This window comes from Rhinolophus sinicus, linkage group LG11 (assembly GCF_036562045.2).
Source record: "Rhinolophus sinicus isolate RSC01 linkage group LG11, ASM3656204v1, whole genome shotgun sequence".
NCBI classification, from domain to species: Eukaryota; Metazoa; Chordata; class Mammalia; order Chiroptera; family Rhinolophidae; genus Rhinolophus; species Rhinolophus sinicus.
The window spans coordinates 68937916-68953604 of NC_133760.1; the positions used below are offsets into that span (position 1 = coordinate 68937916).

General features: G+C 38.3%; 1 protein-coding gene across 5 annotated transcripts in view; it reads left to right on the top strand.

Moving 5' to 3' along the window:
- The window catches only part of GRM8 (glutamate metabotropic receptor 8), a 680449-nt gene that overhangs the window by 601511 nt on the left and 63249 nt on the right, over positions 1–15689 (top strand). For all 5 annotated transcript variants that reach the window (XM_074315645.1, XM_019749052.2, XM_019749054.2 and 2 more), the window contains one exon: positions 3690–4625. In XM_074315645.1, the coding sequence (XP_074171746.1) occupies positions 3690–4625 (936 nt within the window). The remainder of the gene's footprint in view (positions 1–3689; positions 4626–15689) is intronic.

Genomic DNA, 15689 nt, shown 5'->3' on the forward strand with positions numbered 1-15689 from the left:
CTCACTCCCATGGCAAGTGGGTGCTGGTTCCATTGGGTGACGTGAGAGATCTCATGGAGTGAGTGATCTGAGAGAGAGCAAGGCAAAAGGCCAAATGTCTTCTATGATCTGGCCTCAGAAATCACAAACAAGGATTTCCAGAATATATTATTATTTACATTAATCAGACCTATTTAACGTAGGAGAGCGCTACATGTGTGCAGGAATTCCAGGAATTCCAGGAGGTGAGGTTACTGGAGGCCATCTTGGAACCAGACTACCTCAGAATACGGTAATTTTTCTTTGAGGTTGTTAATAGAGCTACAGACTGATCTAGGTATATTCAGTTTTAGGAAAAAAAGCTGGGTGTTTTTTGTTTTGTTTTGTTTTTATTATTTTTTAAACATTCCTTCAGCTTTCATTGCTGTGCATCTTTGAGCAACCCTCTATTTCCACATGCCGGTACTTTCAAGTTGGCTTCTTATTTCTCAGGGCTCTGCTGGGGTGGCCTACCCATCCTTCCTTCTGTTACTGGAGAGCAGGCCCTCCTCAGGGCGGTGCCTGGGCTTGGTTCCTACACCGGGGGTCGAACCCAGGCCTCAGGGAGGAAAACTGGGAATCCTAGCCACTACATTGCCAGGGATGGGCCCTCCTCAGTGCAATGTCCAGATTCTTGGCAGCTCGAGCAAAGAATTGAACAAGACACAGAGGTAAAGTGGAGAAAGAGAAGTTTATTAGAAGAGATAGTACACTCCAAAGAGTTTGGAGCAGGCCGAGCACAAAGGAGTGGCTCAAAAGGCTCAAAGGGCTCAAAGGCTCAAGGGCTCATTATTAGAAGAGAAAGTACACTCCAAAGGGTTTGGGGCGGGCTCCTGAACAAAAGTGAGGCTCAAAAGGCTCTGATTAGCGAGGATTTGGAGTTTTTATGTCCTTCTCTGCTAGAATGGGCTACTCCTCTCTAATTGTGAGGCTGCTTGATTGATACCTGTGTTTGATAATAGCTAATGGTTATGTAAACAAGGGCACGTTTGGGGAAAGAGGGGAGGTCTTTTGGGCGGTCATTTCCCGTAGACTATGTTGGATGTGTAGGAATGTTACCTGACGTATCCAGGCATCTTGGCGACCCAATTCTTGTCTCTAACTGCCTGCCTTATGTCCCCTTGAGAGATGTGATCCCCATAAGTCTCTATGGGAAGTTGAGGGGCCGCGATCTCCTCTTCTGTATCTGCTTCCTGCTGAATGTGGATGTTATCCCTGCCTAGTGGGGATTCATGGGCTCTTGCCCTATCTGACCTCAGATGAGGGGAAGGCGTCTGGAGATCTGCCTGGAGGACCACGTTGACCTCTGTGGTCAGGATGTACTGGAAGTCACGGTGGGGCATCACTTGTATCCCAACAGTCCCTAGATGAGGAAAGATAGATTTTAATTAATAGAGTTAAAAGTGTTGGCCCAAGAAGCAGGACTCAAAGCCATTGACACAGGATGACTGCTGTTGACACAGGATGACTGCATGATGAAAAATTGTTCAGCTTCATGGAGCCTGGCCTTTCTTCTGGTTTAACGGTCATTCAGTTATTGTTCACCTGGGAGCTAGGCCTGGAAAAAACGCTGTGATACAATGACCATAGTCAACAGACATTAATCACAAGCTTTAGGGTAATTATCTAAAGCAGGGGATAGGAGATTTCTATGATTCAGGTTAAAAACAATCTATTATTTATGATTAAGAAACTGATTTGGAAAATGATTATAACCAGGGACTTGGGAGACAAAACACTAGGGAAAGGAGACTTAGAGTTTTTATAGTGAGAAGCCCTTTTGTTGGGCCTGTATTACTTCCTCACAAATTCAACAAATATTTGGAAGTAAATTGTGTGTCAATCACTGTTTGTTCATATCAGAGAAAAAAATCATTCTCTTCATAGAGCTCACCTTTTATAGTAGCTGTTTTTCAGAAGTTGTCTTCTGTGATCCATAATTTCCAGTTTTGTCCTATTAGCATTCTGCTAAAATTACTGTGTATAAGATAAATGTGACATTGTGGTTTTTAGTAACAAATATATATTTGGTATTCAATCCCATTCCTGTCACAGAGCTCCTAAAACACTTGAAATTTTTTATGATAAGAGCATTAAAGGTGTCTTTTGTTATGTTAATGAGGCTACTTTTGGAAAGCCCCTAGGTAATCTAAGGATAGGGGCTGGTTGCCAGGAATTGGAGAGCAGGAATTTACAATCCCACCCTACTTCTCAGGAAGGGGAGAGAAGCTAGAGGTTAAAGCAATTGCCAATGGGCAATGATTTAATCAATCATTATTCATCATGCAATGAAGCCTCCATGAAAACCCAAAAGGATAGGGTTGGGAGAGCTTCCGGGCTGGTGAACAGGTAGAGATTGGGGGAGAGTGTTGCACTCAGAGAGCGTGGAAGCTCCGTGCCCTTCCCCATGTCTTGTGCTATGCATTCCTTCCATCTGGCTGTTCCTGAGTTATATCCTTTCATAATAAACCAGTAATCTAGTGAGTAAAATGTTTCTCTGAGTTCTGTGAGCCACTTTAGCAGATTGAGAGAACCCAAGGTGCGAGTTGTTGGAGCCTCTAACCTGTAGCCTACGGGTCAGAATCACAGGTGACAGCCTGGACTTACGACTAACACCCGTAGTGGGGAGGAGTACTGTATTGTAGGACTGAGCCCTTAATCTGTGGCATCTGATGCTATTTCCAGGTAGATAGTGTCAGAATTAAGCTGACTTGTGTGACACTCAGCTGGTGTCCGAGAATTGCTTGGTGGTGTGGGAAACCCCCTTCTAGTAAACAAATTCAAGGTAAGAGGCCAGTGATTGGCAGAATCACGTAAAAAGAACATTTTAATTTTAGCAGTGGTATTCTGTGATATAATCCAAAGTGCAAGTTTAAGGCCTGAAGCAGATACTAAGCACAATAGGGGGCCTTCCCTCATTTGTACCAATTTCACTGCTTTAAGGCACCTATATGACTACTCCTGTTCAATTGGAAACATTACCATCCAGCTGTCTCATTCAGCGTGGTCTTTTTCACAGTGTGAAATGCTGGGACAAAAATGTATTTCAAGCTTAAACAGAGGCAAAAAAAAAAACGCATTAAAATAGTTATCACCATAAACACATGAGGAGTGGCAGAGATTAAAGTTGTTAGTTTTGCCATTTCCTTTCAAAATTGACACAGTGTGATTTGAATTTCCGAAAATATGGCGTAAAGACTTAGATCACTATATATATATATAATATATATATATATATATATATATATATATATATATATATATATATATATATATATATATATATATATATATCCTAAGTCAGTGTTTGAGGAATTCTGGCATTTATACCTGTGATTAGCTCTCTCTAAAACATCTTTCCATGTGGCTCTTTTTCTTAGCTTTAAAACTGTTTTGGCCAATAAATCTCTCTCTGAATGTCAGATGGGTCAACATTGAGGAGGTAAATGGAAACTAATGATACTCATCAAGTTGATGATCTGAATGATTTATTGGCCCCAATCATTTAACACTTTCATAATGTCAATATCAGGGAAAGCAACTGGGCTCTTACTATGGTAAACTGTATTTGTACTGTCAACATTCCGTGATTTATTACAAACCTGTGGCTAGGATTAAGATATTATAAATGGGGGAAAAATGGAAGGCTCATTAATTTTTTATACCCACAGGTGGAAGACATGCAGTGGGCTAAGAAAGCACACTCTCACCCTGCGTCCGTCTGCAGTCTGCCGTGTAAGCCTGGGGAGAGGAAGAAAACGGTGAAAGGAGTCCCTTGCTGCTGGCACTGTGAGCGCTGCGAAGGCTACAACTACCAGGTGGACGAGCTCTCCTGTGAACTTTGCCCTTTGGATCAGAGACCCAACATCAACCGCACGGGCTGCCAGCGCATCCCCATCATCAAGCTCGAGTGGCATTCTCCCTGGGCTGTGGTGCCTGTGTTCGTGGCGATCCTGGGAATCGTGGCCACCACCTTTGTGATCGTGACCTTTGTCCGCTATAATGACACACCTATAGTGAGGGCTTCGGGACGAGAGCTTAGCTATGTGCTCCTCACGGGCATTTTCCTCTGTTACTCCATCACCTTTTTAATGATTGCAGCGCCGGATACCGTCATATGCTCCTTCCGACGAATCTTCCTGGGACTCGGCATGTGTTTCAGCTATGCAGCCCTTCTTACCAAAACAAACCGAATCCACCGAATATTTGAGCAGGGCAAGAAGTCTGTCACGGCACCCAAGTTTATTAGCCCAGCATCCCAGCTGGTGATAACCTTCAGCCTCATTTCCGTCCAGCTCCTGGGAGTGTGTGTCTGGTTCGTGGCGGATCCCCCCCACATCATCATTGACTATGGGGAGCAGCGGACTCTGGACCCAGACAAGGCCAGGGGAGTGCTCAAGTGTGACATTTCTGACCTCTCGCTCATTTGCTCCCTGGGGTACAGTATCCTCTTGATGGTCACTTGTACTGTTTATGCCATTAAAACGAGAGGCGTTCCAGAGACGTTCAATGAAGCCAAACCAATTGGATTTACCATGTACACCACTTGCATCATTTGGTTAGCCTTCATTCCCATCTTTTTTGGTACAGCCCAGTCAGCAGAAAAGGTAAGTGCAAGAAATGCGTTTGTCAGGTCTTCCTGGAGGTAACTTTTTTCCTTAAGATGTTTTCCTGTCTTTCTTTTTGATTCACTTATATGCTCTCAAGATGATTCATTCTGTCTCATTCTCATTTAGAAACACACACACACACACACACGCACTTCCCTTAAGGTCACTTTGCTTTGAGTATGTGTTGACTGAGGCGGATTTTCCATGAGAAAACCTGTCCTCCTTAGCAATGTTGAAAATTGACAGACCTCATATCACTTTCTGGGTCTTTTCTTCCCGGCTCTGTGATATCCATAACTGTTCTTTTCCAAATGTTAATTAAAAGAGGAAGAGAGAAAGGGCAGGCATGATTCACAGGGGTTAGCTGTCCCTTAGGTATCTGAATGCATGACAAATGGCTCTTTTCTTGGTTCTAATGTGACTCGGGGTTAAAGCGATTCCTTATTAAATATATGGTTTTAGTCATGGAAGAAGGGTTTATAGTAAAACAACAACAAAAAGAAACTGAAATGGCTTAGTTCAATCTGAATCATCTTATCATTTCTCTTCAGCCCCCATTTTTATTACTTGTCCATATGTGGAAAGTCATGGTGAGAGATTAAAGACAGCAATGGACAGTTATACAAAGCAGTTTATAATTTTTTAGGTGGTGAAAATCAATTGAATTTCCCGAAATAATTTTATTTTCTCACTTAATTTCCCATTAATCTCTTCCACATAAAACACCTATATGTGTAAGAACATCTGTATGTGTAAGGAAGTGTGTGCTGACCTGGATGTATGCAGTTCTATGTTCTATGTAGTTCTATGTTCAGACAAGCAGAGAACTAATGTTATCATGAATTCCAAGGTTTGCACAGTATGATGGAAACAAGCCAGCCTGTAAAGCAACTGGCAAATGATATCATTCTGTAACGGATAACCTTTCCGCTCAATGTACTTATGAGAAAGTTCTCTCAGAGTGAAGATGGAAAAACTGTTCCACCTTCCAGCATCAGGAGTCATGAGGAAATCCAACATCCTGGGAGCAGTTACATTTCCTAGTCTCTAACATCCCACATAAGGTCATACATGACTCTGAACGTCCCAACTAGTTCAGAGGAAAAAGTGCTCAGGAAGGGGATAGACATTAATATGAGCATTCTTCCCTTACTAGATCAATGTGGGCTTCAACTATGTTTGGACAAAAATGATCTTGAGCAAACTTGGTGCTGAGTGGAGCAAACTTGTGATGGGTTCCAGACCTGTGAACTTTCAGGACATGTGTGGCCAGATGGACATCCGTGAATATTTTATATACGACTAAGCAGATGGTGGGAAAGCAAAGCAAGACCGTTTGAGGCTCTAAACTCAATAAGTAGAAAACATTATATTTTGACATATGCATATGGGAATGTATTAGGATCAAACTTGTAAATTTAACTTAGGAAAGAATGTGTGAACTGGAAAATAAGTTTCTCAAAGTCTCTTGGGTCTGTTTCAATATGGTTAGTTAGACTAGTTGGGGCAAAGCACTGTTTTGCAGAGGCTGAAGCATCCATATTATGTGAATTATTAATAATAACAACTTAAGTGGTATTTGTAGTTGAACCAAGGACTGCTCTTTTTTTATATACTGTTTTATCTGGAGAGGGCCGTAAGTAGTTTATTTTGCTCTCTTGTGGACAATTAATATTTAACCAAACAAAATCTCCTGAGTTCTGGCATCTAGCTCCTTTTTCTCTGTCTTTCTTTACATTTTATAAATCACAACCTACTCTCGCTTTTCACAGTGTGACTTCCAAGGGTGTGGGGAGATGCAAATATAATGCTAATAAGTTTTTTTTTTCTATTCAGATAGGTCTTTCTGTTTCTAGATTTTTTAGAATAAATAAAATCATGGTCCTACATCAAGCTATTGAATATCTTCATTGTAGTTCAAACGTGCTCATGCTAAGAAGTTTATTGAAGGTAATTGTAAAAAAACAAACATTGTCTCTCAGAACAAAAACTCTGCAGTGGCACCTGCCTCTTGAGGAGCGGTGATGGAGCTAGTAAGAGTTTCAGGATGAAATGCCCTGGGATGGAGACGGCCCTGTGCTGCTGAGCCAGCCTATAGGAGCTGTCCGTTCATCTGAAAACCTGGAGTTTAATGTGTGTATTTGTAGGTGGAGATTAATCCATGCCTATACAGATATGACTGAATGTGACTTGACAGAATGCTTTTTTCTTTCTTAGTTGTGTAGAATCAAAATAAGTCCAAGAAGCACATTGTACAACAAATTATAAAATAATGTTACTTGGAATTTATCTTGTATTCATGATATGATTGAACGTGGAAATGACTAAAGAAATCATTAAGAAAAACTAATTCTGGGAATTTTCAGAACATTGTGGTCCTGAAATTATTTAGTCTTAGTGTTGCTGAATTTATACCAGCTCAGTATCAAGAACTATTGTATTGTAAGTAGCTAAGATTTTGCTACTGAAGTACTTTACATAATACCCTTATGTGTTATCCTGATACTTCACATGAAAATTTCTCTGTCAAAGTACCTTTTATTTTTCAAAACAATACACAAACTGCTTGAGAATATTTCTTTTTCTCACATTGCTAAAATTATTGACACAGATATTAAAAGGGAATTAAAAAAACCTTTTATATCTCTAAAAGAAGGTTTTAAATAAGTTTTATTGACTTTGGAAGACCAAAAAGCTGGTCAGTCCTCCATTCTCATTTATAATGCTCAGCCAGTTAGGTCCACCATTGTCAACTCGAAGTGTTTGCAACAGTTAGGCAGCCCACATATCCATTAATTCAGCAGATCCTTATTGGGCATTGTGTCCAATATTGCGCTAATTATTGAGCCCATGTCAATCTGCTTCCCTGAGCCTTTCTTATAAGGCTCAGTCTGGCTCCCAGCCAATGCTGCCTGACGCCTGCCAGCACCAGCAAGATGCCAGATTCAGGGCACGAGAAGATCAGGCTCAAGGGCAAGAGAAGATGGTGAGAAGTCAGATCTGAGATGAGAAAGTAAAGATGAGAGCTCTGGATCCTGTAACTATACATCAGTGACATAGAATTTATAACACAGAAGACAGAAGAGCAAAATTTCTTGTAGCGTGCATTGAATTATGCTTCTTAGAGTAATATCTACAGAAGAAAACTCATTTTACCATGCAGGTGTCTCTGAAAGTACAAGAGAAGTAGGCATAAAAAGTAAAATTAGTTGAATAATTTTGACAGATGTTCCAGAAAATGTCTGAGTAAAGCCAAGTTATGAAGGGACGTTAGGGGCATTCGTGAAGACAGACAGCTTTCTATATCTTCATTCAATGATAGAACACCTTTTAATTTCCGCACATTCCTTTTATTTTATTTTTTTTCAGATTTTGAAATCAAGATTGTGCTGGTATAAAATTAACCCCTGGTCATTCCCAGAATGTGAAAGAATTTACAGACTCAAAAGGAACAGAAGTTAGAAAGTTTATTCAAAAAGACAGGTGCTGGCAGAGAAGTTGCTGGGGGCAGACAGCTGTACCTAACTTTAGGTTAGCTTTTATTTTTTTATATAGGAAAGGTAAATTTTCTTACAGCAGAAGGTGATGTCCATCTGACGTATAGACTTAGGTAATTTGATTGACATTGCAGGTTATATACCTAGTTTCTTTCTGCACATGCTTTTACCCATAATGCATACAGAAAAGCCCACCATGGGGGAAAGGGGGTGGGGCTAAGCCTTAATGTTTATTTTATTTTAATTGTGTTATAATGAGGCTGGAGTTCATGCTGGGGGCAGGTTTCAGCGATCTGCGCAGGTATAAAAACCTAGATATTTTGGGTTGGGATTTTATCTCCTTTTTTTAAGGATATTTCGAAAGGAAGATTTATCTCTAGGGGCTGAGTCTGGGCGGTCGCTGGGTTGGGGGTGGGTGGGACGCAGGCCTGGGCAGTTCTTCTCAGACTCACTTTTATTAACCTTTGTCTGCCTCATCAGTGATGAATCCTGTTTCTTCCAACATATTTTCATGACACCATTTGTTAGCTTTGTGCGTATTACTGCAATCTACTAAGTCATAGTATAAATGCACTTTCTCTTTTCTTGAAGAAAAGTGGTGTGAAGGAAAGGTGGGCATTCCGAGGCCTGGACATAGACTAACACAAACTCATAATTGTGCTGAAAAGACAAAAGATTAAAATATAATTAATGTAACAGTCAGTGAAAAAATCCTCAAAGATGGTTAGGGGCTGTTAGGAAGGCAAAAATCTCTTAAATACATATTTTATCATCTCTAATTGGTCTCATAAAACCAAAATAATCTGACAAGGGTTATGACACTGCCAAGCTCCAGTGAGCAAAGTGCTTCAATGAGAGCACTGGATGGAAACAAAACAAAACACCCTCAACATGGAAAAGAAAATAAACTCAAAAATGTCAAAAACCCGACCTGTCCCAAACCAGCTTTCTTCCTTCACCCTCTGCTTGAACAGGGCAGTGTCTCTGTTGCAGCCCAAGTTGGTCCTGAGGGTGGTCTTAGACTTCCCCGTACTCACTCCCACCCCTTTATTTCCTCCTCTCTTCTTTAAATGTCATGCTTCATAAATTCGTGGAGGGTGAGCAGTTTGTCTGATGAGTGTTTCTTAACATAGAGCCTTTCATGTTTCAATCCTCTCAATAAACGCCTATTGAATCAGTGGATAGAGTGCCTTGCACAACGATGATATAATATAGTAATTAAATGCTTGTTTATGATTTAAGTAGGCTCTGGCATAATGGGAATATATATATATCTTATTGTGTTACCCATTACAACTTTTTCTTTCCCTGAAAAATAAGTTATGTCATTTCAATGAGGGGCTGTATACACTTATTTTTAAAATTTTGTCATTGTCACTTATACTGCAATAGGGCTCCTAAACACTTAAAGAGAAATGAAAAAATAAAGTATTCTAGTTGTCCTTAGTTCTAACTAAAATACACAAAGCAAAAAGAAATTAATGCCGTTATCCAGATACTTTTGTCATCCCTCCCTGTTCTTTTACTTCCTCTGTCTATTGAAGGGCAGAAGAGGACAGAGGTCAGAGGTGGATGAGCGGAGTAAGGAAGAACATGAACCCTGGAAGGGGAGGACTTGGGTTCAAATCCTAACTCCGCTAAACCAGCTGAGAAAATGTGGGCAATGTGCAGCAACCCCCTGCCATCTGCACCCAGCGCTATTCTCAAACTAGAGCAGATTGTAGTTCATGTCATCTAAGGAAAGGGCAGGAAGATGATAGACTTTAAATTTAAAACAAACAAAAAACAAAAACAAAAAATCCCTCATCTTGTCTCATTATGGTGTATTTGTATAATAAACCTCATGGTGTTTTACATGATATGAGTCCTGAGACCCGTTTAGTACATAATACACAATCGATAAATGTTGGCTATTATTTCCATTAGGCTGTATTTCATGAGGCCAGGGACCTTATTCGGTTTGTTCACCATTTTATCCTTGGCGCTTAGCCTAAAACCAGGCTGCCGTGGGTTCTCCAAAAAGTTTGTTTAATGACTGAATACATTCAGATTTATCCAGATACTCGCCTCAGTTTCTCCAGCCATTTATACCATAGCACTCCAATTGGAAGTGTTATTGCAAACCAAGGACCTTTCCTGAGGGTGTAGATCCTACAGATGACAGCAGTGAAAGAGGGAGGCAAGAACCTGGAGGACTAGGAGAAAGAGAAAAGAGAGTTCTTCCTGAGGCGATATATACCTGGCAAGATATTTAGCAGAAAATACTGGAATAAATCAAAGTGTCATCACAAAGTAGTTACTGAAATATTTCCGTTAAAATCTGAAAAAGTGAATAATAACTCTAACAAGAGTTGTAAGAGGTAGTTCTGAGAACCAATAAAACTGCTGCTTTCAGGAATAGCCCAGATAAGAAAAGAACAGCCTAAGAAACTTGAGCTAAGAGTGTCCATACGACCTGGACAATAATGGAAGTAATTTTCAGAATAGATGAGCCCAGAGGTAGGTCTCCAGCCACACCTATCTCCTAGCATTTCTTTATTTCCTTAGAATGATGGGAAGTAGATATGATTTGTCAATAATCATCTTGTGTGTTTATAATTGTTTCAAACTGTATAGTGTTTTCTTTCCTTGTCAGCTTACAGTCATTTGAGGATGATCTCTTTGAAAGCTTCAGGATGTACCACTATAGTTATAGAACTATTTTAGGTATTGGGGTAGATTGTGTCTGGGCAAGAAGGGTCATCCAGATTGTTGCAATCAACTCTGGAAAGGAAAAGCCAAATGAAAAAAGGAAACATGAAAAACCACTGGAAAATAGAAAAGCTTGTTTACGCACTCAGTGAAAATGATATGCTTGTGAAGATATAGAAAGAAAAACAAGTGAAATAAGGAGATTGTAGGCAAGCCTCTTAAGTAGCTCTCCAAGGGAATGCTGCCTTAGTCAGACTTATTAGTTTGTTTCCAGTTGTAGTACATATTACCACGTCAGAAAATTACCCACTTAACACATTTACAGCAATTCTTTTGGGGGATGCCTATCTTATTTGACAGAACAAAGAAATATTTACTCAATGAACCTGGCTTAGAATCTTGGGCTCTGAGGAATCTGTGGGGCCTAGGACTACTTAAATTAAACATTTGGTTGGTAGTGATTCTGGCATTTGCACATCAGCCTTTTTTTTTAATTGAATTTGAATTTTCTATGCTCAAATTACAACAATTTAATCAACTGGACCATTAGTCAACCTGGGAACTTAGTCATAAAGCTTACATGTCTCATCAAAATGACTTAACTTTCTTAATATGGTTGAAAATGTTAGAATACTGGGTTCGATTAAGATTAAAATGTGAATATTTTCAAAGTATAGTGACCATGACTTTATTTCAAAATGTTTAGGGGAATGACATACAAATGGACTTTTTTTTTCTATATAGACAGAGCTCTAATGATACCCTAGACTGTTTATTGTACAGAATGCAGTGACTAATTTACTTTATATAACTTCAAATTGCATTTTCCATGATTCAATAGATTCTTATATCTTACGGAGCACACAGGGTGCCAGCAAGAGCAGGCTACAAGCAAACAGTTCCTTTTGGCTGTAACCATATATACATTTTTATGTTGGGAAATTTTTTCAAATCTCTAAGTGCAGTATCACATGGGTTAGTACCACCCACCCCAAAGTGCTGAAAAATGTTTAAACAAAATTAGCATAAAGTCTAGGCTATTTAAAATAAATGCAAGGCATATTTAAAATAAATATATAAGAAGAACTTAGTCTGGCTTCTGGTTCAAGATATGGGCTGGCACAAATATATCTATATCCCTTCCCTCTAAGATAAGAATGAAATGAAAAGAAAAAAAGAAAGAAAGAAAGGGAAAAGAAAGAAAACGAAAATAAAAAATGGAAAGAAAGGAGGATGGGAAAGAGAAAGAGGAGGCCATAATATTTTCAGAGCCAATATTAGATAAAACAATTTGAGAAAATCCTGAAAAATAAAAGTCAAATGGGTCTGATTTACACACAAATTAAAAGTGGGAAAGCACAGCCCAAGAGACATAAGTTGTTCTTACCGTGGAAGTCCTAAACAATTTCTAAACTTAAAGGTGACATAGATCCCTGAAGCAAGCGTTGGAATGATCATCAGGAAATTTATTAAAGAACTGCATTTCAAAATAGTGAGGCCAATTGAGCCCCTCATTTCCTCCTTCTGCTCTAACCTTACATGTAGAGAGAGTACATGTTAAATTATGGAATTCTACTCTAAAGAATAAAAAATCATCTGATGATAGAATTATCTTATGTTCCTAGTGTGGGCATAAGGCACTGAGAGAGAAACAGAACAGAATTTGAAGTAATTTAATTACAGACAGATATGGACAAGTGGGAAATAGGAAATACAACTTCTATACAAGATAGAAATATGATCAATTTCTCAACTCTTAGAATAAGTTTGTCCAGGGTCCCCAGTTGCTTGCTTGCCTGTATCCATGCATCTTTAAGAGAAGCCAATTAGGTAAAACAATTGCTGACCTAGCACAGGTCTGTAGTCTGATTTCTCATCCAAGGAAAATGGACCCCACTAGTAACCCTTATCAATAAACCTGCCCCTTCAATCATAAGTACACATCAATAATCAAGGATGTCATAACTGAAGAAAACCTATAGCATAATTTTAGAAAGACCGAAACAAAAAAAAGCAAAGCCAGAGATAATTCAGAAAATATAAGAGAATTTTAAAAAAGAATTTTAATTAACATTCCAAGAGAGAATCAAGAGAATATTGAGCATATACATGTACACATACGCACAGGTTGCTATAGAAAAGATCAATCAAAGAATAAAAAAAAGTGATCCTAGAAATTAAAATTATGAATCATGGGGTGGTTCTGGGTTAAAGAGTAGAGTGGAGATCTGAAGGGTAAAATAAGTGGTAGAACCAAAAAAAGAAAAAAAAAAAAAAAAAGGAAGAAAAGTGAAAAAAAGAAAGTATGAGGAAAAGTTAGACCATGTTGAGCATGAAGCAGGTTCTCAATGTATACTTAATAAATATCCAAGAAAAAACAGGGGAAAGGAAGGGGAAAAAATGATCATAAAAAAATAACAAAAGAAAAGTTTCACAAACTGAAGAAAGATAATTCTTAAAATGGAAAGGGCTGCACACCTAAGTAAAATTCCATTAATTGAGAGAAAATTCTAAGAGCTTCCAGAGGGGAAAAAGGAATGAAAGTCAGAAATCAAATGCCGCCCTGGATTCTACAAGGCAATGAGCAAAGACTTTCTAAGGGAAAGTATTTTAAACTTATAACATATACCCAGCCAAACTATCCGTCACTGTGAGACTAAAAATGTATGTGACTCAGAAAATCTGATGCCTGCATATGTTATGTATAAATTATTCTGTCTATAATCCAACAAAATAAAAATAGTACATCTGATAAGAGTTGAATAGCAGTGGCAATCACATATGACTTACAAGAAACAAAGAAATTAAAAAGGCATTGTAAAAGAATATATTAAATCCTAGTGTCTAATTACCCTTTAAAATGCAAAATTTTAATATTTATATTTATCCCTTCTCTGTGAGTCCAGTCATGCTACTTGCGTGAATCTAAAGGGAATAATATTTAGTAGCCATACTACAGCAATTGCTTTTCTATTGGTCTTACATTGTTAGAAGGAATTTAGAAACAAAACACAGAATGTTAATGTATCTAATGAAGTGAATGTAAATATTATAAACCCTGTTAAATTGATAGTAATATAACTTTAAAAAATTAGGAGGTGCCTAAGGAGGATCAATAGAGAGGGCAATTTTGCAAATACACGAAAGCAGTCACCTTTACTGTAAGTAGTCAATAGCTAAATCTAAAATTGTTAATTCAGGAGATGTAAGTGTGTTATTTAAAGAACAGCAAAAACAAAACAAAACAAAACCCTGTTCCAGCCTGTTAATTCTATAGAACAGCATCAGGATATGAGGAGTGAATGATGGAGGGTTTTTTAATGAATGCTTAGATTTTATTTTATTTAATAAATAAATCTATAGAATAAAAATAGAAACCATTGCATACAGAACAGTTTAAGTGAAAGTCTCAAGAAAAACTTTTTTCAAACAATATGAATGCAGACACTTCTTTTATTAGGGAGACCACTTCATGGACAGTGTAGGTGCCTGACCACTGCAGTGTACACCTGAAGCTGAAGCTGAATAATAATGAATGTCAACTATAATTGTATATATATATATATATATATATATATATATATATATATATATATATAAAATCACAGGATGAGTAGTACAGCATTAGGAATAGAGTCAGTGGAACTGAAACAGCTATATATGATGTCAGCGGGGTAGTAGATTGGGGGAGGGAGGTTATCACTTTGTGAAGAGCATAAATGTCTAACTATTACATTGTTTGGTATACCTGTAACTAATAATAATGATAATAATAAATTTTAAAAAGTGATTATTGATAGGTAAAAAGTCATGAATGCACATTTTCATATTAGGGAATTTTGATGTGTAATATGTATTTGGAGAAAATCTTTTAGATGCAAAAATGGTGAGTGATTTCGAATTGGTAAAATGACTCAAGATCTTTGATGTCACAAGTGGTTTATGAATTTCCTCTTTTTTAGAGTGAATGTCATTACTAAATAAATATTTTAAGGGCCACAATTTAAGTATCAGCTCACAGCTGATGATTACATTTCATCAAAAATATTTATTAAATGTTTGCTATATGCAAGGACCTTTTACTTGGTGTTTAGGAAAATACAATGATGAGTAAGAGGTTTGCTATCAAGTTGTATAGAGTCAAGTGTGTGTGTGTGTGGGGGAGTGATGGGGCTGGCACACCACGCACACAGATGATTGGTACAACAATACAGAGGTGAAGTGTCTACTATCAGATCTTGGGGTGAGTGATGGCAAAGGAAAGAAGGTAGGATATCATTTGAAGGATCAAGAAAGTTTCCGTGAAGAAGGTGGTAATTAAATAGATCTTGAAGGGTGGAGAGAAGCAGATGAAAGGGGCTTCATCAGGGTATTCTGTATAAAACCTGTGACTAAAGAACAGTGTTAAGTTTAGCACAGTCACAAGGAGATCTGGGTGACCATATGTCCCAATTTGTCATGTTCTTAATAGCACTCAATTTACTCTGAAAAGCGTATTTCCCAGTGTGGGCAATAAATTATAGGGTTACCCACAACATAAGACTTGTTAGATAATTGGCAACCATTTTGTGGTAGAACTTATGCCAAGTTTGTACTTCGTTTGCTAGGAACCCGAGCATATTTGAGCCTTTGTCAGTGTGGCTGCATTCTCAATGCACTGACATTTTGTGAGATTTCTTTGCCAGTAGTGAGTGAGATGAATTGTAGTGTGAAGGATAAGGAAAAACAATAACAAGATTATTGAACAAATCCAGGCAACAAATATTGGGGGCTTGACATGTGGCAGTGGAAGTAGAAAGAAGAAACTCATTTCCAGTGGAATTGGGAACAGAAGACAGAGTGGGAGGTGAGGAGCTTGCACTGTATAGTCTGT